We start from the raw sequence: 25,538 nt of genomic DNA on the forward strand, positions 1-25,538 counted from the left end.
ACCGCAGGTTGTAGCCACACCCATTTTTTGCCACGCGCGCAGGTCGTCAGCTCCCCCGGAAATTGGTCCAGCACCTGCATAGCACCCCCTAAAAAAAATTCCTGGAGCCGCCACTGCCTCTATGGTAGCGCCGGCCCTGCTCACTGCTGCTTGACAACTGCTTGGTGAGCACACAGATCAACTGCCTGTGTGAAAGGGCCCTAAGGCCTCTTTTCCATGGACTGTTGAGCTGTGTGCTCAGAAGGCAGTTACTAGGCAGTTGTGAGCAGTTACCAGGCAGCAACAAGCAGTTAACTGGCAGCAATGAGCAGTTGTGAGAGTTTGAGAGGCATTTCACTGCCCATCAACAGTCCGTGGAAAAGAGGCCTAAAAAGTACCTATTTGAGATGGACAATACGAGGCAAATCCATCTTGCATGCAAATTCAATATAAATCGGACATGTTGGAAATAAACGAATCGACGGGAATCGAGCGGGAAATCGAGTGCGCGAACGCACTGCGTGGATCCAGCATTAGGAGTGATCCGTCATAACACACAGATAGATTAAAGAGAATCTGTACACTAAAATTCTTACAATAAAAAGCATACCATTCTCTTCATTATGTTCTCCTGGGCCCCTCTGTGCTGTTTCTGCCACTCCCTGCTGCAATCCTGGCTTGTAATTGTCAGTTTTAGGCAGTGTTTACAAACCAAAGACATGGCTTCTAACTAGAGTGTGATAGGCTGAGAACAAGTTACTGTGTGACTCATGCAGAGCTTGGAGAGGGTGTGTAAAGCTTCTGCCAATGACAAGCAGTGCTGCACATTCCACACATTTCAGCCTCAGCCCGACAGAGCCGACAGAGGAAAGAAGATAAGATTTATTACAGAGACAGTGCAACTAGGAAAGGCTGCAGAAAGACAGACCACATTAGAACAGGCATAGGAACTTATAGGATAGAAGAAATAAGGTTCAAAATTTTGTTACAGAGTCTCTTGCAGAGCACAGTGCAACAAAGACGGCCTACAAATGCTCTGGTTGACAGTCTTCTTCACTCCTGTAGCTTCCATCTGCTCTGCTGCGTCCCCTCTGCATGGCTTGGATGTGTCACATGACCCAATATGAGTCAGGTGACACACTGGGGAGCAGTATGAGAAAGCAGAGGGAGTAAAGAAGACCGCTGCCCTGAGGATTTGTAAGTCCTTTCTGCTGTGCTGTGCTCAGCATACTTGAGAAGGAACAACCCCCCATTCCCCCTGCCAGGCATGCCAGTTAGTTGAGACTTCTGGACTTCTGAATTTGTGTGTGTGTGTGTGTGTGTGCGTGCGTGCGTGCGTGCGTGTGTGTGTGTGTGTGTACAATGTGTGTGTGTATGTGTGTGTGTGCGTGTGTGTGTGCGTGCGTGCGTGCGTGCATCCAGAGGCACCAATGCTGACAACAGCTGGATGCCACCAAACATTAAGAACTCAGCTGTAGCGAACACTGGGCTAGAGGCATCTAACTGCACCTAAGGCAAATCCTCTCCAAGAAAAGTGGAGACCTTACCCATCAGGCTGCAATGACAGATGCAGCAAAAAAAACACATTAAACATACCCAAAAATGCCTAAGGGGAGAGGAAAGGGAGGGAGGGAGCTTCTTCCCTGAAACTGCTGTCTCAGACTCCACCCCTAAACCTATATCCAAACTTCCCACCAATCCTGACCTAGCAAGGGCTGGAAGCCCAGCTACTTCATCCTGCCTAAACCCTATCCTATCCTGTCCTGTCCTGTCCTATCCTATCCTATCCTGTCCTGTCCTATCCATATGCTAGAGCTAGACTAACCATATCATAGGGAGCCTTCCCTAGATCAATGTTTTCTCCTTCCCAGGCCCTGCTGCATATTTGGCAGCTTGATTTTCCCTGTCTAATCTCCAAGACATAAGGAACCTGGAAGAGGTGCCCACCAGACCACCTATAACAGAGATTTCACTTTCGTGCAGATGGGCCTTTTCGTGAAATTTTTTTCCTCACCTTTTTTTCCTTTTTATTTAGATTTCACCATCAACAGCATTGGTCTTCTGTCTGGAACGTCCACCAGATTGTCAAAGGGGGAGGAGCTGCGACTGAGATGCATTGCAGATATTGCCCGTACCACAGGCCTTGAGCTCAGTAGTATCATGTTTTTCTATAAAGATGACCGTCTGATTTACAATGTCACAACTACCAAAGATCGGGAAACCTATACCATCTCAAGAGCCAGAGTGTCTGATACCGGCTTCTACAGATGTCGTATTGTTGCCCAAGGTAAAGAAAAAAAGAGTAAAGAATTACAGATCAAGGTTTCTGGTGAGTACAATCAAGATGAAGGGTCAAAAGTTTTTGTTAATATAACTGTTCAAGTTGAGGGATAAGAGACTTGGTTAAAGGTTAAGGTGCAAATATATTGTGAGACATCCCCCAGCAGATTCGATCACTGTGATGATCAAATCTGCTGACGAATGTTGCCCTGACATGCTAAATGTTGCCCTGATTGTAACTTTGAACCATTTCTAGTAGTAATCAACCAGCATCAGAGGCGTTTCCAGCCTTTTTGTCACTCCAGGCAAGAAGTACTCACACCCCCCCCCCCCCAAAAAAGAAGAAAATAAATACACACGCATACACTAAAGAATATGAACCATGTAGTGTATAAGGTGGATGCTTTATAGAGAGAGTCTTCGAGATACAAACAACTCGCCAATCCTGTCGCATTTTGTTGCACACTCCCTTCCGACATGAAGAGAGTGAGGTGCCAGCACTATAGGGAGCAGGAGACAGACAGGATGGTCATACAGGCACAGCGCTGGACTCTGACAGGGACAGAAAGAGTCACGAGGGCCAGAAGGAGTCACATAGGGGGACAGAAGGAGACACACGGAGACAGAGGGAGGCACAAAGGGGGACAGAAGGAGGTACAAAGGGGAACAGGAGGAGGCACAGGAGGACAGAGGAAGGTGCAGGAGGGAAGATGTGGTACAACGGGCTTGAAGAGGCACATGGAGACAGAAGGCGGCACAAGGGAGACAGGAGAAGGCACAGATAGACAGAAGGAGGCAGAGGAGGACTAAAGGAGGAACGAGGGGAAGAGGTAGCACAAGGGGACAGAAGGAGGAACAAGGGGACAGAAGGAGGCGCAATAGGGTGCAGAAGGAGGCACAGGGAGGCAGAGGTGGCACAGGGGGACTGAAGGAGGCACATGGAGACAGATGGAGGCACAAAGGTGACAGAAGGAGGCACAAAGGGGGAAAGAAAGATGCTCAAGGGGACAGAGGAAACATGTGGGGGGAAAGGTGGCACAGAGGGTCACAGTTGCAGCTGCCTGCAACTTATGCCACCCAGACTCAGCAGAAGCAGGTGATAGAGCACCCATGGGGTGTGGCTTAGTCCGAGGGCAGTGCTTAGCCCAGGTGCGAAGCTGGGGCATAGTGCCTCCAGGATCAATGGCACTCCAGGCAATGGCCTGAAATGCCTATGTCTAAAAACGCCCCTGACCGACATTACCCTTGAGACAGGACATTTTTTTATAGAGGATGGGGATCGGGGGGGGGGGGGGGCGCTGTTATCTATGCGGGGGGGGCCTAGATCCAATGGCCTGTTCCCCCCCTGCTAATGCTGCTCTCCAGAACACCATGCAGCGGTTTAATGCAGCAAAGCACTATTACAATCCCCTCTCCTGCCAAATGGCCTTCTTCCTCTGTGCTGCCACCATCTCCCAGGAGATGATGGCAGAAAAGAGGAAGGAGCCGCAGCTGATCATTTCAGCACTTGGTGCTGAGCGCCATAGTAGCAGCAATGCTATGCGGCGCACCCCGCGTAATGGTAATTCCTGGCTCCTGTGATTGCCAGACTCCGAATTATATCTCCCTCTGAGTTGCTACAACTCGGAGGGAAAATAGTATTTAACGCCGCTGGGGAGTTTAGTGGCACTCGGGAGAGCCGTCATTCGTCTCGCCCTGCACCAAACTGCCCGGCACCGAGATAATATGTACTCGTAAAGAGTAGTGTTGGGCGAACACCTGGATGTTCGGGTTCGGGAAAGTTCGCCGAACATGACCGCGATGTTCGGCATGTTCGGGCCGAACCCCGAACTCCCCGAACATCCCGCTTTTGGGGGCCCTATGGGGTCGCAGGCATAAGGGGGGAGCATGCCCCGATCGCGGGGGGGTCAGAAATTCCCCCCATCCCCTCCGCTAGCGCTCCCCCCTCTGCCCGCTTCCCCATACAAAAGTTTAAGGAAAGTACCGGTGGTAGTGGATGGCCTGGCAGTGGCACTGTGGAGTGAGGAGGAGGAGTCCGGAGAGTGACGCGTTGAGGGAGGCCGGGCAGCGGGTGGTTCAGCGGTAGTACCCTTGTGGTACTTCCGCCCTTTCTCTGACCTCACGCCCGCTGCCCGGCCTCCCTCAACACGTCACTCTCCGGACTCCTCCTCCTCACTCCACAGTGCCACTGCCAGGCCATCCACTACCACCGGTACTTTCCTTAAACTTTTGTATGGGGAAGCGGGCAGAGGGGGGAGCGCTAGCGGAGGGGGTGGGGGGAATTTCTGACCCCCCCCCCCCAGCGATCGGGGCATGCTCCCCTCTTATGCCTGCGACCCCATAGGGGGGCCGTATTCGGCCAGGTTCGGCCAGGAATTGAGCCGTTCGGGCGAACGCGAACAGTTTGGCCGAACACCACCAGGTGTTCGGCCGAACTCGAACATCACCCGAACAGGGTGATGTTCTGCAGAACCCGACCAGTGGCGAACACTGTTCGCCCAACACTAGTAAAGAGCATGCTGGCTGTAGAGGTGAGTGTGCTAATACTCTGCATGGGGGGCCCCAGGGAGCAGCATTAGCAGAGACAGAACCCGGGGGCCATCAGACAGCGATAGTAGTGGTAGTTTAATTGATTTACATCTGGAAAGAATCATAACGCCAATGAGGTTAAAAGAGGGCAGACTGCTGGGCCCCTCTGTTACATGAGCCCCATTGTAGTCACAACCTCTGCGTGCCATATTGCTACGTCATCACTTTATTTGCAGGAATTTCATTTTGCAATGAGTTAGCACACTATTGAAGGTTGTCCAAACAAATAAAAATGTGTCCATTCTTGCTTCTTAAGGTCTACTTGCCCCTGACATGAATGTGTCTAAGACTGAGGTCACAGAGGGGGAAGAGATCACTGTCCGATGTGACGTGCCGGACGAGGACCCACCAATGCAATTCATCTTCTACAAGACCAGCTTAGGAGGGTCCATCCCAGGGCAAGAAGTGAAAGAAGAAAAAACAAGGCACTCCAACGAAAAATATGCAGAATACCAATTTGAGATCAAGGAAGGGGAGGCAATTTTGCACTTTGAGTGTACTGTAAAGTTAATGAATATACCAGAGGACACATCACCTCCAAGTAGAAGACAGACAGTGACTGTATCTGGTAGGTGCTAATTTTGTACGTCTACAGAATATACTTTTCCTCCTTTCTGTTGTTGGTGGTTACTTGATTACATACTAATAATGTATGTGTGGCGGTTCTTGCTACCTAAATATGTTGTTTTGTGGAAAGCTCTGCCTAAATGTACTGTTTGGGGAATATGATGGCTATTTGTTTCTTAAAGGGAAGGTGTGACACAAAAAAACAGATCTACTTACCTGGGGCTTCCTCCAGCCCTTGGCAGCTTATGTGTCCCTCGCCACAGCTCTGGTGTCCTGGGATCCCCTCCATTGCAGATGCCGACCTCACCAGGTCTGTATTTTCTGCTCCTGCGCAGAACGGTCCAGACCAAGAGCGCAATCATGAGCGGTGCAGCCGTGCGCTCGCACAGGCACAGAAGATGCCGACCTGGCGAGGTCCCAGTCAAGAGTGTAGCTAGAACTCAGTGAGAACCATAGCTACATTTTTTCTGGGGCCCCACCTGAGCCCACCTCAACCACCTGTTGCCCCTTAAACTTTCCATGGTGGTCTAGTGGTTCCCCCCACATCCCTATAAGTTTCTCTAGTAGTCAATGGTTTCCCTGTGTCCCCATAGCTTTTACTGTAGTCTAGTGGTGCCCCTGGGCCCCTATAGCTTTCCCTGGTAGTTTTGTGGTCCCTATTGCTGCTATAGCTTTCCATGGAGGTCTAATGGTCCCCCTATGTCCTCATAGCTTTCCCTGATGGTCTAGTGACCCCCACGCCCTTATAGCTTTCCTTTGTAGTCTCATGGTTCCCCCCCTCCCATGCCCCAATAGCCTTACCTGGTAGCCTAGTGGTACCCCTGTCCCTCTATAGCTTTCACTGGTAGCCTAGTGGACTCCCTGTGCCCCTATAGAGATTCTTAGTGGTCTAGTGGTTTCTATCACACCCCTACAGCTTTCTGCTGGCTCTGGCAGGACTTCCCCCCCCCCCCCCCCCCACCTCAGCTACAGGCCCCATAGCAGCCTGATGAATCGGGAGCTGTCGGAGTGGGGGTATACCGCAGCATATCACATAGTTGCAGAGAGGAGAGAGGGGTGTCCAGAGCTGGAAGCAGGTAAACCTCTGATGCACTACTCTTTTAAATTTGGGAAGGGATGTAGAAAGTATCAGACCCCCAGAATGGGGTTGCCAGGTGTCCGGTTTTACACCGGACAGTCCGGTTTTTGTGCGCTGTGTCCGGTGCAAAAAGGCATGCTAAACCGGACAATTAAGTTGTCCGGTTTAGAGCCCCCCCCCCGCAGCGCAGGAGGAGAACAGCGCAGCAGAGAGAGAGCTGGGAGCAGCGGTGGAGAAGGGGGGCAATCTCCCCCCCCCCCTTCCCTCACTTTAGGGTGCTCTCTCTCCCCTGCTGTCTCCTCCAATATGATGTGCAGGCTGGCGAGTGGCTGCAGGCGGAACTTACCTCTGTGTCGCTCCAGCGCCGGAAGTTCGGGTCCCGCAGCCGCTGAGATTCGACTCAAAAAAGATCCGGATCAAAGATCCGAATCATTCATGAGCCGGACAACACTAATCAGTCTGAATAGTGTTGTCCGGCTCATGAATGATTCGAATCTTTGATCCGGATCTTTTTTGAGTCGAATCTCAGCGGCTGCGGGACCCGAACTTCCGGCGCCTGCGACACAGAGGTAAGTTCCGCCCGCAGCCACCCGCCAGCCTGCACATCATATTGGAGGAGACAGCGGGGGAGAGAGAGCACCCTAAGGTCTCCACCGCTGCTCCCAGCTCTCTCTCTGCTGCACTGTTCTCCTGCGGGGGGGGGGGGGGGCACCTGGCTACCTAACCTATTCTGGGCACATATAGCCCCTGGCTACCTATTCCGGGCACATATACCCCCTGGCTACCTATTCTGGGCACATATAGCCCCTGGTTACCTATTCTGGGCACATATACCCCCTGGCTACCTATTCTGGGCACATATACCCCCTGGCTACCTATTCCGGGCACATATAGCCCCTGGCTACCTATTCCGGGCACATATAGCCCCTGGCTACCTATTCCGGGCACATATAGCCCCTGGCTACCTATTCTGGGCACATATAGCCCCTGGCTACCTATTCTGGGCACATATAGCCCCTGGCTACCTATTCTGGGCACATATAGCTCCTGGCTACCTATTCTGGGCACATATACCCCCTGGCTACCTATTCTGGGCACATATACCCCCTGGCTACATATACTGGGACATATATACCCCTGCCTACGTATACTGGGACATTTACACCCCTGCCTACATATACTGGGACATATATACCCCCTGGCTACATATACTGGGCACATATATCCCTGGCTACATATACTGGGAACACTGGCTGTTTGTCATTATGTGCATTTAGTGGTGAAAAGCTGTCTCTTTTGTGCATTTACTGGTGAAAAGCTCTCTCTTATGCTCTCTCTTATTATGTGCATTTACTGGTGAAAAGCTGTGTCTTATTATGTGCATTTACTGGTGAAAAGCTGTCTCTTGTGCATTTACTGGGGAAAAGCTGTCTCTTATTATGTGCATTTACTGGTGAAAAGCTGTCTCTTGTGCAGTTACTGGTAAAAACTGTCTCTTATGTGCACTGGACCAGTACTACTGGTGAGGACAGTTAGTGACATGGCTATGTACTCTGTAATGTGCTGCAGAAGATGTCAGTGCGATATAAATACTATAAAAAATTTTTTTAAAAAGCCCATTGCTTAGCCCCACTCTACATAAAAGTGCGCTTCTGACTCCGCCCCTAACTCCACCCCTAACTCCACCCCCTGTCCGGTTTTCTCTATCAGCCGACCTGGCAACCCTAAGTATGCTGATAGTAAGATATGAATGGGTAGCATATCCACACAATATTGATTCATACCAAATATGGAACATTGCCAGCCAAATATTGACTTTAGTAAATGTTCATTAATTGATTCAGTATAGAGCAGTGATCTGCAAACTTGGCTCTCCAGCTGTTAAGGAACTACAAGTCCCACAATGCTTTTGCCTTTATGAATCATGACTATGGCTTTCAGACTCCCGCAATGCATTGTGGGACTTGTAGTTCCTTAACAGCTGGAGAGCCAAGTTTGCAGATCACTGGTATAGAGAAAGAGAAAGCTCCAAACATCCCATCACAGATGTAGAGCGGAAAAGAGTTCCAAAAGTGATGTGAAGCCTGTGAGAGTTTATAGGCTGATTGTACTAAATTTTATAGTATATCATTTCTTCTTTTCTGCTCTTCTTTCTGCTGAATTCTCTGGATTATTGGCTCGGCTGTCAGTGCGGTGATTGGCATGGAGGAGTGGCATTAGAGGAGAGGTGGAAGCCGATATTGACCACCTCTGCCAAGACTCTAGTGTTTAAATTCCCCCTTGCACAACTGCGAGCGACCCGCCTGCCGGATCGACACTGCCAAGCAGGGCAGTTTCTAGGCTAAATTGCTCCCAGGGCAAGGGTGTTAAATTTGCACACACACCCCTGGGGTCGAGAACATTATTTGGGATGCGGTATTTAATCCCCCAGTATAGGCTAGCCAGCTATAGGTATCCCAGTATAGGTTAGCCAGGTATAATTGTCCCAGTATAGGTTAGCCAGGTATAGTTGCCCCAGTATAGGTTAGCCAGGTATAGGTGCCCTAGTATAGATTAGCCAGGTATAGTTGCCAGTATAGGTTTGCCAACTATAGGCGCCCCAATATACAGTAGGTTAGCCAGCTATAAGTGCCCCAGTATAGGTTAGCCAGCTATTGGTGCTCCAGTATAGGTCAGCGGGCCATCGGTGCCCCAGTATAGGTTAGCCAGCCATAGGTGCCCCAATATAGGTTAGCCAGCCATAAGTGCTCCAGTATAGGTTAGCCAGGTATATGTTCCCCAGTATAGGTTAGCCAGGTATAGGTACTCAGGAATAGGTTAGCCAGATATAGGTTCCCCAATATAGGTTAGCCGGAAATAGGTGCCTAGGTATAGGTTAGCCAGGTTTAGTTGCCCAGGTATATGTGCCCCAGTATAGGTTAGCCAGGTGTAGGTGTCCTAGTATGACTTAGACAGGTATAGGTTCCCCAGTATAGGTTAGCCAGGTATAGGTACTCAGGAATAGGTTAGCCTGATATAGGTTCCACAGTATAGGTTAACCAGGTATATTGTACAGTAAGTGCCCCAGTATCGGTTATCGGTTATGACTTAGCCAGGTATAGTTGCCCCAGCATAGGTTAGCCAGGTATAAGTGCCCCAGCATAGGTTAGCCAGGTATAGGTGCCCCAGCATAGGTTAGCCAGGTATAGGTGCCCCAGCATAGGTTAGCCAGGTATAGGTGCCCCAGCATAGGTTAGCCAGGTATAAGTGCCCCAGCATAGGTTAGCCAGATATAGTTGCCCCAGCATAGGTTAGCCAGGTATAAGTGCCCCAGCATAGGTTAGCCAGGTATATGTGCCCCAGCATAGGTTAGCCAGGTATAGGTGCCCCAGCATAGGTTAGCCAGGTATAGGTGCCCCAGCATAGGTTAGCCAGGTATAGGTGCCCCAGCATAGGTTAGCCAGGTGTCGGTGTCCTAGCATGACTTAGACAGGTATAGGTTAGCCAGATATAGATTCCCGAGTATAGGTTAGCCAGGTATAGTTGCCCAGTTATATGTGCCATCGCCCCCCCAGGCTGGGGTATAGGGGGGAGCAGCTGCGCACTGGGACTCAGCTGCGGGGAGGGGGTCCCGTCTCCTCCCTCCCTCTCTTCGGATCCCCCCATCTGTGCTCCCCCCTTCATTGCAGTCAATGTCAGCTGCAAAAGGGGGGGGGGGGAGTCTTAGTAAAACCTCACCTTCCGGGCTCCAGGTGATGATCACATGCTGCCAGGCTCTTTTTGCTCAGGAAGTAGTGAGCAGTACTGCAGACAGAGGAGCCCGGTGGCACATGACTAAGACCCCTCTTACCGCTGACGGACATTGGTGAAATGAAGAGGGGAGCACAGAGTGGGGAACCCAATGAAAGGGATGGAGGAGTTTGACCCCCCTACCTGTGGCTGAGTCCCATTGTGCTTCTCCTCTCCCCTCTTTCACTACTTCCCGGGTGGACACCCACCTAGCCTTCCCCTAGAAACGGGGATGCTGCCAAGCACTGGCTAAGAGGGCATTGTTCTCCCCACTCACCCGCCTACTCTCTGTGACACTCCTTGTGCACTGCTCTTTCGGCCCTTACCACCCCCCCCCCCCCAACACCCGCTTAACAACAGAACACATCGCTAGCCTGGAGGCTAGTTTTACATCTGTATGGCCTTGGCTCCTCACTGTCGCCTGAGCAGGCGCTTCATTAGGGCTGACTTTGTGCCCTAGATGTCTTGTTCATTGTGGTACCCCAAACCTTAGCAGTGCCGGCTTGCGTTGTAATGGAGCCGGCTACACATCACCACTATCTACTTTCTCTGCTTTGCCTCCCTCCTGTGTCAGTTGTGTGCAGCGGCCATAGCAATCATATCACTCACCTGCAACACGCTCCTGACGTTGTGGGTGAGTGAGATGCGCTTCTTCTGCAATGTACTCTGCATATTTGTTACAAGACTCACCAGGCTGCAACACCGGCGGTGCAAATTGCAATATGGGGGGGGGGGGGTGCATCTTTTATACAAAAGACCACAATATACACCAAGCAAGATTGTCAGCATGACAGCTCCTTTCATGTTTGCACCTTGTTGCATGGTGTGCATTCCTTGCGGAACTGCAATCCTCTTCATGTGTAACCTGCTTTTGTGTATTTTTGGGAGGAAATTGCTGCCTTATTATGTTTGTGTTTTGGGGAGGAAATTGCTGCCCTATTATCTTTGTTTCTTGGGAGGAAATTGCTGCCCTATTATTTTTGTCTCTTGGGAGGAAATTGCTGCCCTATTATGTTTGTTTCTTGGAAGGAAATTGCTGCCCTATTATGTTCGTTTCTTGGGAGGAAATTGCTGCCCTATTATGTTTGTTTCTTGGGAGGAAATTGCTGCCCTATTATGTTCGTTTCTTGGGAGGAAATTGCTGCCCTATTATGTTTGTTTCTTGGGAGGAAATTGCTGCAGTATTATGTTTGTTTCTTGGGAGGAAATTGCTGCCCTATTATGTTTGTTTCTTGGGAGGAAATTGCTGCCCTATTATGTTTGTTTCTTGGGAGGAAATTGCTGCAGTATTATGTTTGTTTCTTGGGAGGAAATTGCTGCCCTATTATGTTTGTTTCTTGGGAGGAAATTGCTGCCCTATTATGTTTGTCTCTTGGGAGGAAATTGCTGCCCTATTATGTTTGTTTCTTGGGAGGAAATTGCTGCCCTATTATGTTTGTTTCTAGGGAGGAAATTGCTGCCCTATTATGTTTGTTTCTTGGGAGGAAATTGCTGCCCTATTATGTTTGTTTCTTGGAAGGAACGTGCTGCCCTATTATGTTTGTTTCTTGGGAGGGAATTGCTGCCCTATTATGTTTGTTTCTTGGGAGGAAATTGCTGCCCTATTAAGTTTGTTTCTTGGGAGAAAATTGCTGCCCTATTATGTTTGTTTCTTGGGAGGAAATTGCTGCCCTATTATGTTTGTTTCTTGGGAGGAAATTGCTGCCCTATTATGTTTGTTTCTTGGGAGGAAATTGCTGCCCTATTATGTTTGTTTCTTGGGAGGAAATTGCTGCCCTATTATGTTTGTTTCTTGGAAGGAACGTGCTGCCCTATTATGTTTGTTTCTTGGGAGGAAATTGCTGCCCTATTATGTTTGTTTCTTGGGAGGAAATTGCTGCCCTATTAAGTTTGTTTCTTGGGAGAAAATTGCTGCCCTATTATGTTTGTTTCTTGGGAGGAAATTGCTGCCCTATTATGTTTGTTTCTTGGGAGGAAATTGCTGCCCTATTATGTTTGTTTCTTGGAAGGAACGTGCTGCCCTATTATGTTTGTTTCTTGGGAGGGAATTGCTGCCCTATTATGTTTGTTTCTTGGGAGGAAATTGCTGCCCTATTATGTTTGTTTCTTGGGAGGAAATTGCTGCCCCATTATGTTTGTTTCTTGGGAGGAAATTGCTGCCCTATTATGTTTGTTTCTTGGGAGGAAATTGCTGCCCTATTATGTTTGTTTCTTGGAAGGAACGTGCTGCCCTATTATGTTTGTTTCTTGGGAGGGAATTGCTGCCCTATTATGTTTGTTTCTTGGGAGGAAATTGCTGCCCTATTAAGTTTGTTTCTTGGGAGAAAATTGCTGCCCTATTATGTTTGTTTCTTGGGAGGAAATTGCTGCCCTATTATGTTTGTTTCTTGGGAGGAAATTGCTGCCCTATTATGTTTGTTTCTTGGGAGGAAATTGCTGCCCTATTATGTTTGTTTCTTGGGAGGAAATTGCTGCCCTATTATGTTTGTTTCTTGGAAGGAACGTGCTGCCCTAGTATGTTTGTTTCTTGGGAGGAAATTGCTGCCCTATTATGTTTGTTTCTTGGGAGGAAATTGCTGCCCTATTAAGTTTGTTTCTTGGGAGAAAATTGCTGCCCTATTATGTTTGTTTCTTGGGAGGAAATTGCTGCCCTATTATGTTTGTTTCTTGGGAGGAAATTGCTGCCCTATTATGTTTGTTTCTTGGGAGGAAATTGCTGCCCTATTATGTTTGTTTCTTGGGAGGAAATTGCTGCCCTATTATGTTTGTTTCTTGGAAGGAACGTGCTGCCCTATTATGTTTGTTTCTTGGGAGGAAATTGCTGCCCTATTATGTTTGTTTCTTGGGAGGAAATTGCTGCCCTATTAAGTTTGTTTCTTGGGAGAAAATTGCTGCCCTATTATGTTTGTTTCTTGGGAGGAAATTGCTGCCCTATTATGTTTGTTTCTTGGGAGGAAATTGCTGCCCTATTAAGTTTGTTTCTTGGGAGAAAATTGCTGCCCTATTATGTTTGTTTCTTGGGAGGAAATTGCTGCCCTATTATGTTTGTTTCTTGGGAGGAAATTGCTGCCCTATTATGTTCGTTTCTTGAGAGGAAATTGCTGCCCTATTATGTTTGTTTCTTGGGAGGAAATTGCTGCTCTATTATGTTCGTTTCTTGGGAGGAAATTGCTGCCCTATTATGTTCGTTTCTTGGGAGGAAATTGCTGCCCTATTATGTTTGTTTCTTGGGAGGAAATTGCTGCCCTATTAAGTTTGTTTCTTGGGAGAAAATTGCTGCCCTATTATGTTTGTTTCTTGGGAGGAAATTGCTGCCCTATTATGTTTGTTTCTTGGGAGGAAATTGCTGCCCTATTATGTTTGTTTCTTGGGAGGAAATTGCTGCCCTATTATGTTTGTTTCTTGGGAGGAAATTGCTGCCCTATTATGTTTGTTTCTTGGAAGGAACGTGCTGCCCTATTATGTTTGTTTCTTGGGAGGAAATTGCTGCCCTATTATGTTTGTTTCTTGGGAGGAAATTGCTGCCCTATTAAGTTTGTTTCTTGGGAGAAAATTGCTGCCCTATTATGTTTGTTTCTTGGGAGGAAATTGCTGCCCTATTATGTTTGTTTCTTGGGAGGAAATTGCTGCCCTATTATGTTTGTTTCTTGGGAGGAAATTGCTGCCCTATTATGTTTGTTTCTTGGGAGGAAATTGCTGCCCTATTATGTTTGTTTCTTGGAAGGAACGTGCTGCCCTATTATGTTTGTTTCTTGGGAGGAAATTGCTGCCCTATTATGTTTGTTTCTTGGGAGGAAATTGCTGCCCTATTAAGTTTGTTTCTTGGGAGAAAATTGCTGCCCTATTATGTTTGTTTCTTGGGAGGAAATTGCTGCCCTATTATGTTTGTTTCTTGGGAGGAAATTGCTGCCCTATTATGTTCGTTTCTTGAGAGGAAATTGCTGCCCTATTATGTTTGTTTCTTGGGAGGAAATTGCTGCTCTATTATGTTCGTTTCTTGGGAGGAAATTGCTGCCCTATTATGTTCGTTTCTTGGGAGGAAATTGCTGCCCTATTATGTTTGTTTCTTGGGAGGAAATTGCTGCCCTATTAAGTTTGTTTCTTGGGAGAAAATTGCTGCCCTATTATGTTCGTTTCTTGGTAGGAAATTGCTGCCCTATTATGTTTGTTTCTTGGGAGGAAATTGCTGCCCTATTATGTTCGTTTCTTGAGAGGAAATTGCTGCCCTATTATGTTTGTTTCTTGGGAGGAAATTGCTGCTCTATTATGTTCGTTTCTTGGGAGGAAATTGCTGCCCTATTATGTTCGTTTCTTGGGAGGAAATTGCTGCCCTATTATGTTTGTTTCTTGGGAGGAAATTGCTGCCCTATTATGTTTGTTTCTTGGGAGGAAATTGCTGCCCTACTATGTTCGTTTCTTGGGAGGAAATTGCTGCCCTATTATGTTTGTTTCTTGGGAGGAAATTGCTGCCCTATTATGTTTGTTTCTTGGGAGGAAATTGCTGCCCTATTATGTTTGTTTCTTGGGAGGAAATTGCTGCCCTACTATGTTCGTTTCTTGGGAGGAAATTGCTGCCCTATTATGTTTGTTTCTTGGGAGGAAATTGCTGCCCTATTATGTTTGTTTCTTGGGAGGAAATTGCTGCCCTATTATGTTCGTTTCTTGGGAGGAAATTGCTGCCCTATTATGTTCGTTTCTTGGGAGGAAATTGCTGCCCTATTATGTTTGTTTCTTGGGAGGAAATTGCTGCCCTATTATGTTTGTTTCTTGGGAGGAAATTGCTGCCCTATTATGTTTGTTTCTTGGGAGGAAATTGCTGCCCTATTATGTTTGTTTCTTGGGAGGAAATTGCTGCCCTATTATGTTTGTTTCTTGGGTGGAAATTCCTGCCCTATTATATTTGTTTCTTGGGAGGAAATTGCTGCCCTATTATGTTTGTTTCTTGGGAGGAAATTGCTGCCCTATTATGTTTGTTTCTTGGGAGGAAATTGCTGCAGTATTATGTTCGTTTCTTGGGAGGAAATTGCTGCCCTATTATGTTCGTTTCTTGGGAGGAAATTGCTGCAGTATTTATGTTCGTTTCTTGGGAGGAAATTGCTGCAGTATTTATGTTCGTTTCTTGGGAGGAAATTGCTGCCCTATTATGTTCGTTTCTTGGGAGGAAATTGCTGCCCTATTATGTTCGTTTCTTGGGAGGAAATTGCTGCCCTATTATGTTTGTTTCTTGGGAGGAAATTGCTGCCCTATTATGTTTGTTTCTTGGGAGGAAATTGCTGCCCTATTATGTTCGTTTCTTGGGAGGAAATTGCTGCAGTATTTATGTTCGTTTCTTGGGAGGAAATTGCTGCAGTATTATGTTCGTTTCTTGGGAGGAAATTGCTGCCCTATTATGTGCGTTTCTTGGGAGGAAATTGCTGCCCTATTATGTTTGTTTCTTGGGAGGAAATTGCTGCCCTATTATGTTTGTTTCTTGGGAGGAAATTGCTGCCCTATTATGTTTGTTTTTTGGGAGGAAATTGCTGCCCTATTCTGTTTGTGTTTTGGGGAGGAAATTGCCGCCCTATTCTGTTTGTGTTTTGGGGAAGAAATTGCTGCCCTATTCTATTTGTGTTTTTTGGGAGGAAATTTCTGCCCTATTCTAATTGTGTTTTGGGGAGGAAAATGCTGTCTTATTCTGTTTGTGTTTTGAGGAGGAAATTGCTGCCCTATACTGTTTGTATTTTGGGAAAGAAATTGCCGCCCTATTCTGTTTGTGTTTTGGTGAAGAAATTGCTGCCCTATTCTATTTGTGTTTTTTGGGAGGAAATTGCTACCCTATTATGTTTGTTTCTTGGGAGGAAATTGCTGCCCTATTATGTTTGTTTCTTGGGAGGAAATTGCTGCCCTATTATGTTTGTTTCTTGGGAGGAAATTGCTGCCCTATTATGTTTGTTTCTTGGGAGGAAATTGCTGCCCTATTATGTTTGCCTCTTGGGAGGAAATTGCTGCCCTATTATGTTTGTTTCTTGGGAGGAAATTGCTGCCCTATTATGTTTGTTTCTTGGGAGGAAATTGCTGCCCTATTATGTTTGTTTCTTGGGAGGAAATTGCTGCCCTATTGTGTTCGCCTCTTGGGAGGAAATTGCTGCCCTATTATGTTTGTTTCTTGGGAGGAAATTGCTGCCCTATTATGTTTGTTTCTTGGGAGGAAATTGCTGCCCTATTATGTTCCTCTCTTGGGAGGAAATTGCTGCCCTACTATGTTCTTTTCTTGGGAGGAAATTGCTGCCCTATTATGTTTGTTTCTTGGGAGGAAATTGCTGCCCTATTATGTTCGTTTCTTGGGAGGAAATTGCTGCCCTATTATGTTCGTTTCTTGGGAGGAAATTGCTGCCCTATTATGTTTGTTTCTTGGGAGGAAATTGCTGCCCTATTATGTTTGTTTCTTGGGTGGAAATTCCTGCCCTATTATATTTGTTTCTTGGGAGGAAATTGCTGCCCTATTATGTTTGTTTCTTGGGAGGAAATTGCTGCCCTATTATGTTTGTTTCTTGGGAGGAAATTGCTGCAGTATTATGTTCGTTTCTTGGGAGGAAATTGCTGCCCTATTATGTTTGTTTTTTGGGAGGAAATTGCTGCCCTATTATGTTTGTTTCTTGGGAGGAAATTGCTGCCCTATTATGTTCGTTTCTTGGGAGGAAATTGCTGCAGTATTTATGTTCGTTTCTTGGGAGGAAATTGCTGCAGTATTATGTTTGTTTCTTGGGAGGAAATTGCTGCCCTATTATGTTTGTTTCTTGGGAGGAAATTGCTGCCCTATTATGTTTGTTTCTTGGGAGGAAATTGCTGCCCTATTATGTTTGTTTCTTGGGAGGAAATTGCTGCCCTATTATGTTTGTTTCTTGGAAGGAACGTGCTGCCCTATTATGTTTGTTTCTTGGGAGGAAATTGCTGCCCTATTATGTTTGTTTCTTGGGAGGAAATTGCTGCCCTATTAAGTTTGTTTCTTGGGAGAAAATTGCTGCCCTATTATGTTTGTTTCTTGGGAGGAAATTGCTGCCCTATTATGTTTGTTTCTTGGGAGGAAATTGCTGCCCTATTATGTTCGTTTCTTGAGAGGAAATTGCTGCCCTATTATGTTCGTTTCTTGGGAGGAAATTGCTGCCCTATTATGTTTGTTTCTTGGGAGGAAATTGCTGCCCTATTAAGTTTGTTTCTTGGGAGAAAATTGCTGCCCTATTATGTTTGTTTCTTGGGAGGAAATTGCTGCCCTATTATGTTTGTTTCTTGGGAGGAAATTGCTGCAGTATTATGTTCGTTTCTTGGGAGGAAATTGCTGCCCTATTATGTTCGTTTCTTGGGAGGAAATTGCTGCCCTATTATGTTTGTTTCTTGGGAGGAAATTGCTGCCCTATTATGTTTGTTTCTTGGGAGGAAATTACTGCCCTATTATGTTTGTTTCTTGGGAGGAAATTGCTGCCCTACTATGTTCGTTTCTTGGGAGGAAATTGCTGCCCTATTATGTTTGTTTCTTGGGAGGAAATTGCTGCCCTATTATGTTTGTTTCTTGGGAGGAAATTGCTGCCCTATTATGTTCGTTTCTTGGGAGGAAATTGCTGCAGTATTTATGTTCGTTTCTTGGGAGGAAATTGCTGCAGTATTATGTTTGTTTCTTGGGAGGAAATTGCTGCCCTATTATGTTTGTTTCTTGGGAGGAAATTGCTGCCCTATTATGTTTGTTTCTTGGGAGGAAATTGCTGCCCTATTATGTTTGTTTCTTGGAAGGAACGTGCTGCCCTATTATGTTTGTTTCTTGGGAGGAAATTGCTGCCCTATTATGTTTGTTTCTTGGGAGGAAATTGCTGCCCTATTAAGTTTGTTTCTTGGGAGGAAATTGCTGCCCTATTATGTTTGTTTCTTGGGAGGAAATTGCTGCCCTATTATGTTTGTTTCTTGGGAGGAAATTGCTGCCCTATTATGTTCGTTTCTTGAGAGGAAATTGCTGCCCTATTATGTTCGTTTCTTGGGAGGAAATTGCTGCCCTATTATGTTTGTTTCTTGGGAGGAAATTGCTGCCCTATTAAGTTTGTTTCTTGGGAGAAAATTGCTGCCCTATTATGTTTGTTTCTTGGGAGGAAATTGCTGCCCTATTATGTTTGTTTCTTGGGAGGAAATTGCTGCAGTATTATGTTCGTTTCTTGGGAGGAAATTGCTGCCCTATTATGTTCGTTTCTTGGGAGGAAATTGCTGCCCTATTATGTTTGTTTCTTGGGAGGAAATTGCTGCCCTATTATGTTCGCCTCTTGGGAGGAAATTGCTGCCCTATTATGTTTGTTTCTTGGGAGGAAATTGCTGCCCTATTATGTTTGTTTCTTGGGAGGAAATTACTGCCCTATTATGTTTGTTTCTTGGGAGGAAATTGCTGCCCTATTATGTTCCTCTCTTGGGAGGAAATTGCTGCCCTACTATGTTCGTTTCTTGGGAGGAAATTGCTGCCCTATTATGTTTGTTTCTTGGGAGGAAATTGCTGCCCTATTATGTTTGTTTCTTGGGAGGAAATTGCTGCCCTATTATGTTTGTTTCTTGGGAGGAAATTGCTGCAGTATTTATGTTCGCTTCTTGGGAGGAAATTGCTGCCCTATTATGTTCGTTTCTTGGGAGGAAATTGCTGCCCTATTATGTTTGTTTTTTGGGAGGAAATTGCTGCCCTATTATGTTCGTTTCTTGGGAGGAAATTGCTGCAGTATTATGTTCGTTTCTTGGGAGGAAATTGCTGCCCTATTATGTTCGTTTCTTGGGAGGAAATTGCTGCCCTATTATGTTTGTTTCTTGGGAGGAAATTGCTGCCCTATTATGTTCGCCTCTTGGGAGGAAATTGCTGCCCTATTATGTTTGTTTCTTGGGAGGAAATTGCTGCCCTATTATGTTTGTTTCTTGGGAGGAAATTACTGCCCTATTATGTTTGTTTCTTGGGAGGAAATTGCTGCCCTATTATGTTCCTCTCTTGGGAGGAAATTGCTGCCCTACTATGTTCGTTTCTTGGGAGGAAATTGCTGCCCTATTATGTTTGTTTCTTGGGAGGAAATTGCTGCCCTATTATGTTCGTTTCTTGGGAGGAAATTGCTGCCCTATTATGTTTGTTTCTTGGGAGGAAATTGCTGCCCTATTATGTTCGTTTCTTGGGAGGAAATTGCTGCAGTATTTATGTTCGTTTCTTGGGAGGAAATTGCTGCCCTATTATGTTCGTTTCTTGGGAGGAAATTGCTGCCCTATTATGTTTGTTTCTTGGGAGGAAATTGCGGCCCCATTATATTCGTTTCTTGGGAGGAAATTGCTGCAGTATTATGTTCGTTTCTTGGGAGGAAATTGCTGCCCTATTATGTTCGTTTCTTGGGAGGAAATTGCTGCCCTATTATCTTTGTGTTTTAGGAGGAAATTGCTGCCCTATTCTGTTTGTGTTTTGGAAGGAAATTGCTGCCCTATTCTATTTGTGTTTTTTGGGAGGAAATGTCTGCCCTATTCTATTTGTGTTTTTTGGGAGGAAATTTCTGCCCTATTCTAATTGTGTTTTGGGGAGGAAATTGCTGTCTTATTCTGTTTGTGTTTTGAGGAGGAAATTGCTGCCCTATTCTGTTTGTGTTTTGGGAAAGAAATTGCCGCCCTATTCTGTTTGTGTTTTTGTAAGGCTTGGTGGTGTATTCTCCACAGTCAGCATGCAACGCATGAGCTGGCGTGGAGGAGGTACACACACCAGCACAAGGAAACAGGCTATCCCTAGTGTAGTGGAGGGGAGGACTGACTCCAATAGGAGATTGTGGCGCACAGAGCCGGTGCAGATCTGACAGCCACAAACAATGCTTTCGTTATAACGTCTCAGCGCAAAGTAGCGCTGAGCGCATAAACCAGAACTGAGGAGATCAGGACAGGTAGACAGAATGAACGCTTGCTAGCTAGCGGCTACTTAGCGACAGCAAGCGTCCAAAACCAGACAGACTGGAATGAGGCAGCCAATGCGATGCGGCGATGGCGTGCCTCACAAAGACAGGACAGGACAGTCAGAAAATAGCAGGATTAAGATAGATGAACGTAACACAGATAAATATACAATAAGTATGTTTTCCTAGCGTATTACAATTACAGCTATCAATGAAACTATTTGTAACGTCTGACTAACATATGTATATATCGGCAATGAACCGATATGACATAAGCAGGAACGCTGACTAGGAATGGAGTAACACAGGGAACAGGACTCAGAAGGATTCGCTATCTCTTCGCAGAGATGAACGCAATCCACAAACAGTAACAGAACAGGATTCAGAAGGATTCGTTAGCTCTTCGCAGAGATGAACGCAATCCACAAACAGTAACAGAACAGGATTCAGAAGGATTCGTTATCTCTTCGCAGAGATGAACGCAATCCACAAACAGAACCAGGAGCAGGGTAACTACCTCAGCACGGGTGGTCACGGTACGCGCAACCTACCAAAACGTGCTGGAAAGCTGACTAACTGCACACAGGATATAAACAGTTCGTGTACGTATACATCAGCGACACTAATGTATCAACGTAACACAAATACAAGGAAAATAATAAACGTGCTGGTATGCATATATACTGGCAATGAACCAATATATGATGCAAAGACCAGCAAAGTATCTATAACAAGAAACACGATCGGGGGCTAAAGCGACAGCAAGGCAGGCTTAAGCTGAAGCTATGAAAACCCAAGGAAACCCTGCAGGAAGCAGATCTTTATACTGAGGTCATCCAATGGGAGCAGACATGCAGATTCCCACACAGGTGAATGATAATCAGTCACAAGCTGACAGCAGGGAAAGACAGACAAAGCTATGCAACTTGCATGGAAATAGATCAGAACTGCCTGAGCTGCAGCACTAATACTTCCAGTAATAGCTGCTGCAGCAGCGATCATTACAGTACCCCCGCCTTTAAAAGCGGATTCCAGACGCTTTTCAAAACCGAAATTCCCAACAAAACAGTCTGACTGATAATTCATGATGACCGGGACAGCCCGGCAAGACCGAATTCCAGAATCAGTCCCCACAAGACTGGACCCATCAGAACCAGAACCTACAGAACCACGCCCATCAGTACCACAAGCCCCAGTGTGACACCCATCAGAACCATGATTTCCAGAAGAAAGCCCTCCGAAATTCCCTGAGCGATACCCACCGCCTTCCAGGAACCGTTCAGAAACGCCAAAGCCTTTGCAATGCCCACCGGTACTGTCTTTACCAACACAAAACCCACTGTTGAACCAGTCCAAGGTACCAGGACAGGTTTTCTCAGAGACCTCCCAGAACACCTTGAAGCTCCAAAGAGATCCCCATAGGTCAGAACGCCCCTTAGGCTCACATGGAGAACTATCAAGAACCCCTATGGAACCTAGGGCAATTCCCGAGTCAGGGCCACAAGGACAAACATCAATATCAGGGCTTTCAGGGACCAGAACCATCTCTGGGCATGCAGGCAGACTGGCAACATCAGAACGTGTTCCCACTAAGGAAGCATCAGAGCACGCTAACACCTTAGACACACTTGGGCATTCTGGCACACAAAGAACATCTGGGCACACCGGCACAAGAGAAACGTCTGGGCATGTCAAGGAACTGTGAGCCTCCGGGTCAGCCAAGACAGGACCAAAACCAGGACTGGCCAAAAAAAAATCATCATGACTAAACTTCGCAACCACTGGACTTTTACACGAGAATGCTGGATCAGACTTAGATGTCGCTGATTCCAGCAAAGTCAGTAACAAATCAGATTCAGGGGCACCAACAAAACAGGACAAATCTTCTGATGTATGCACTGAACCAGATAGGGACTCCACAACTACCTCTGGACTGGACAGAGACTCATTTAATACACTGGATTGGAGCTCATGAGGCGCTGCAGAACAAGTCAGTATTGCAGCAGCCCCCACTGGACTAGGCAAAACTGAGGAATTCCCTGGACAGGAAGGGGACTCTGGAACCTCTGCCACAGCGGCCAGAGAACTAGAATCTTTCAGGATACAGGGATGGGTTTCAGAAACACTCATCAGACCGGACTGAAATTCTGAGATTTCTATTATTTTGACCAGAGAATCAGAATTATCCATGTTACAGGGCAAGACTTCTGAAACATTCAGAGGACAGGGCTGGAGTTCCTCGGCTGTTACAACACTGGAGAGGGACTCAACATCATTGGTTAAATCAGACTGTGTACAGGGCAAGGTATCTGACACACTTGCTGACGAGGACAATATTTCAATGGCTTCTGCTTTGCTGGGCAGAAATTCATCAAGTTTTATTAGAGCAGACTGTAATTCCAAAACAGCTGCTAGACAAGTGAATATTACTGCAACACCAACTGAGGTAAGCAGTGCTTCAGCCTCCTCTGCTAGAGGGTTTAAAGTATCCAAAGTACTGGGTGAAGCATAAGACTCTGCGACCACAGCTTCACTGGACAGGATCACTGAACAGTCCATATTGCAGGGCAAAACCATGGAAGCACCTGCTGGACAGCATAATGATTCTGTGACCTGAGTTTCATTGGAGAGATCTACTGCACAATTCATGGTACAGGGCAAATTTACTGGAAAATTTTCTGAACAAGGTAATAATTCTGCGATTTCAGGTTCACATAGCAGATGCTCTGAGCTATTCACGAAACTAGAGCGAGGTGTAGAAACAGGAAGATCAAGACACAATGTTTGCGCATCTGAATCACCATTCATTTGTAAAATTGGAAAATTCAGATGCTGGGGTTCTGAGGATTCTAGACAGGATTGCTGGGACTCGGAAACTGATGTAGTGCATCTATTGGCATCTGCTGGATCAGACAGGAGTTGAACTTTATTAACACAGGTAATTTCTGCAGAAGTGTTTGCAGAGACAGGCAAGATTTTTCTGGTGTCTGTTTCACTGAACAAAGAGTCATGAGTACTGGCTAGGCTGGACTCGGAAGTCAGCAGGACCTCTGGATTCTCTGCTGAGAAATTTGTGCAGGGCAAAGTTAAGAAAGTATCAGTGGCTTCTGTTTTACTGGGAAGTAACACTGAGTTATCCATGGTACAGGGTGGAATTGCAGGAACTTCAACTTCACACAAAAAGAGCTCCGAATCACCTGCTGAATCAGCCAAAGGTGCTGAAGCAGGCGGGTCAGAACGCCAAATTTGCGAATTCGGAGTCACAAAAAAATCATCCAAAATCAGTTCCCACACATCAATCAATGGAGCCACAAAGTCATACTCACACACACCAGTTTTTATTAGGTTATAGGCAGACTTAATGCATGCATTCAATACCAATTCACTTTTTGCACTGTAAAATTGACAAAATGAACTTGAATCATTCTTCCATTCATTGACCAGAGCTTCCATCTCTCCTTTCTCAAATGGAGGATTCCAAGCATACTTAACAGGCAGATCATGGTTTGCAGATATGATTGTAGCAGGGACATATATTGGGTTAATTAGCAGGTGATTGGCAGATTCCTTATTCCTAAGAATCTCCAATACCTGTAGCAAGTGCTGAACTGTAGTGTATGCAAACTTTCCTTGCTTTACAAATAAGTTGATTTGTTCAATACTCTGTAATATCTCCTCATAATCATACTCAGATAATTCTTTTAAACAAAAATCTTTATTTTCCCTAGCCAGGGAGGAAAGTTCATTAGTAGTTTCATAAGTCCATTTAACTCCCCTGAAAGACAATTGCATTTCATTATCTGTTAATGGCAGGATCTCATTATAGGTCTCAGTCGCTAAGGATAACGATTCTGCAGATTGGACACGTTTCTTAGAACGTTTGCGTTTTGCCTTTGACCTTGCGGTTTTTGGTGATTTATTCAAAGCTGCAGGAAAATTATCAGTAACACTTTCTGCTTGCTGCTCATTCTTGCAAGCAATTGACGGAGCAGCTGATTGGCCTGCTGCCAGGAGTTCATTAAGAGGAAAAGGCAATGGATCTATGCGCAACCAGTTATGGATCACAAACGCTAGAAATTCCAGCGGTCTATCTTTCAAATCGGAATGATTGAGAACATCAAATGCCCACTGGAATAATTCCCCTTTAAACAAAATATAACTTAGTTGGAGTGCCCAGGTTGAAACAGGAGTCGCTTGGAGATCAGGATTGGTCAGGAACCTGGCACATTCAGAGAAAAACTCATTTTCTGTTTCAGAGCTAAGTTCTTCAAATTTCCTAAAGGAACAGGAACCATAATTAACAGTGTCATACTTTCTGGGAATCCCCCCCACAATGGGGATTGGTAATGGGGTTTTCATAATGTAAGGCTTGGTGGTGTATTCTCCACAGTCAGCATGCAACGCATGAGCTGGCATGGAGGAGGTACACACACCAGCACAAGGAAACAGGCTATCCCTAGTGTAGTGGAGGGGAGGACTGACTCCAATAGGAGATTGTGGCGCACAGAGCCGGTGCAGATCTGACAGCCACAAACAATGCTTTCGTTATAACGTCTCAGCGCAAAGTAGCGCTGAGCGCATAAACCAGAACTGAGGAGATCAGGACAGGTAGACAGAATGAACGCTTGCTAGCTAGCGGCTACTTAGCGACAGCAAGCGTCCAAAACCAGACAGACTGGAATGAGGCAGCCAATGCGATGCGGCGATGGCGTGCCTCACAAAGACAGGACAGGACAGTCAGAAAATAGCAGGATTAAGATAGATGAACGTAACACAGATAAATATACAATAAGTATGTTTTCCTAGCGTATTACAATTACAGCTATCAATGAAACTATTTGTAACGTCTGACTAACATATGTATATATCGGCAATGAACCGATATATGACATAAGCAGGAACACTGACTAAGACTGGAGTAATACAGGGAACAGGACTCAGAAGGATTCGCTATCTCTTCGCAGAGATGAACGCAATCCACAAACGGTAACAGAACAGGATTCAGAAGGATTCGTTATCTCTTCGCAGAGATGAACGCAATCCACAAACAGTAACAGAACAGGATTCAGAAGTATTCGTTATCTCTTCGCAGAGATGAACGCAATCCACAAACAGTAACAGAACAGGATTCAGAAGGATTCGTTATCTCTTCGCAGAGATGAACGCAATCCATGAACAGGACCAGGAGCAGGATACTAGCTCAGCACGGGTGGTCACGGTACGCGCAACCTACCAAAACGTGCTGGAAAGCTGACTAACTGCACACAGGATATAAACAGTTCGTGTACGTATACATCAGCGACACTAATGTATCAACGTAACACAAATACAAGGAAAATAATAAACGTGCTGGTATGCATATA

General features: G+C 45.9%; 1 protein-coding gene across 1 annotated transcript in view; it reads left to right on the forward strand.

Annotated features, from left to right (window-relative positions):
• The window catches only part of PECAM1 (platelet and endothelial cell adhesion molecule 1), a 121,345-nt gene that overhangs the window by 24,473 nt on the left and 71,334 nt on the right, over positions 1 to 25,538 (forward strand). Inside the window, exons 3-4 of the mRNA XM_068263830.1 lie at positions 2,015 to 2,308; positions 5,105 to 5,416. Coding sequence (XP_068119931.1) covers positions 2,015 to 2,308; positions 5,105 to 5,416 — 606 coding nt within the window. The remainder of the gene's footprint in view (positions 1 to 2,014; positions 2,309 to 5,104; positions 5,417 to 25,538) is intronic.

Source organism: Hyperolius riggenbachi, chromosome 12 (genome assembly GCF_040937935.1).
Source record: "Hyperolius riggenbachi isolate aHypRig1 chromosome 12, aHypRig1.pri, whole genome shotgun sequence".
NCBI lineage: Eukaryota > Metazoa > Chordata > Amphibia > Anura > Hyperoliidae > Hyperolius > Hyperolius riggenbachi.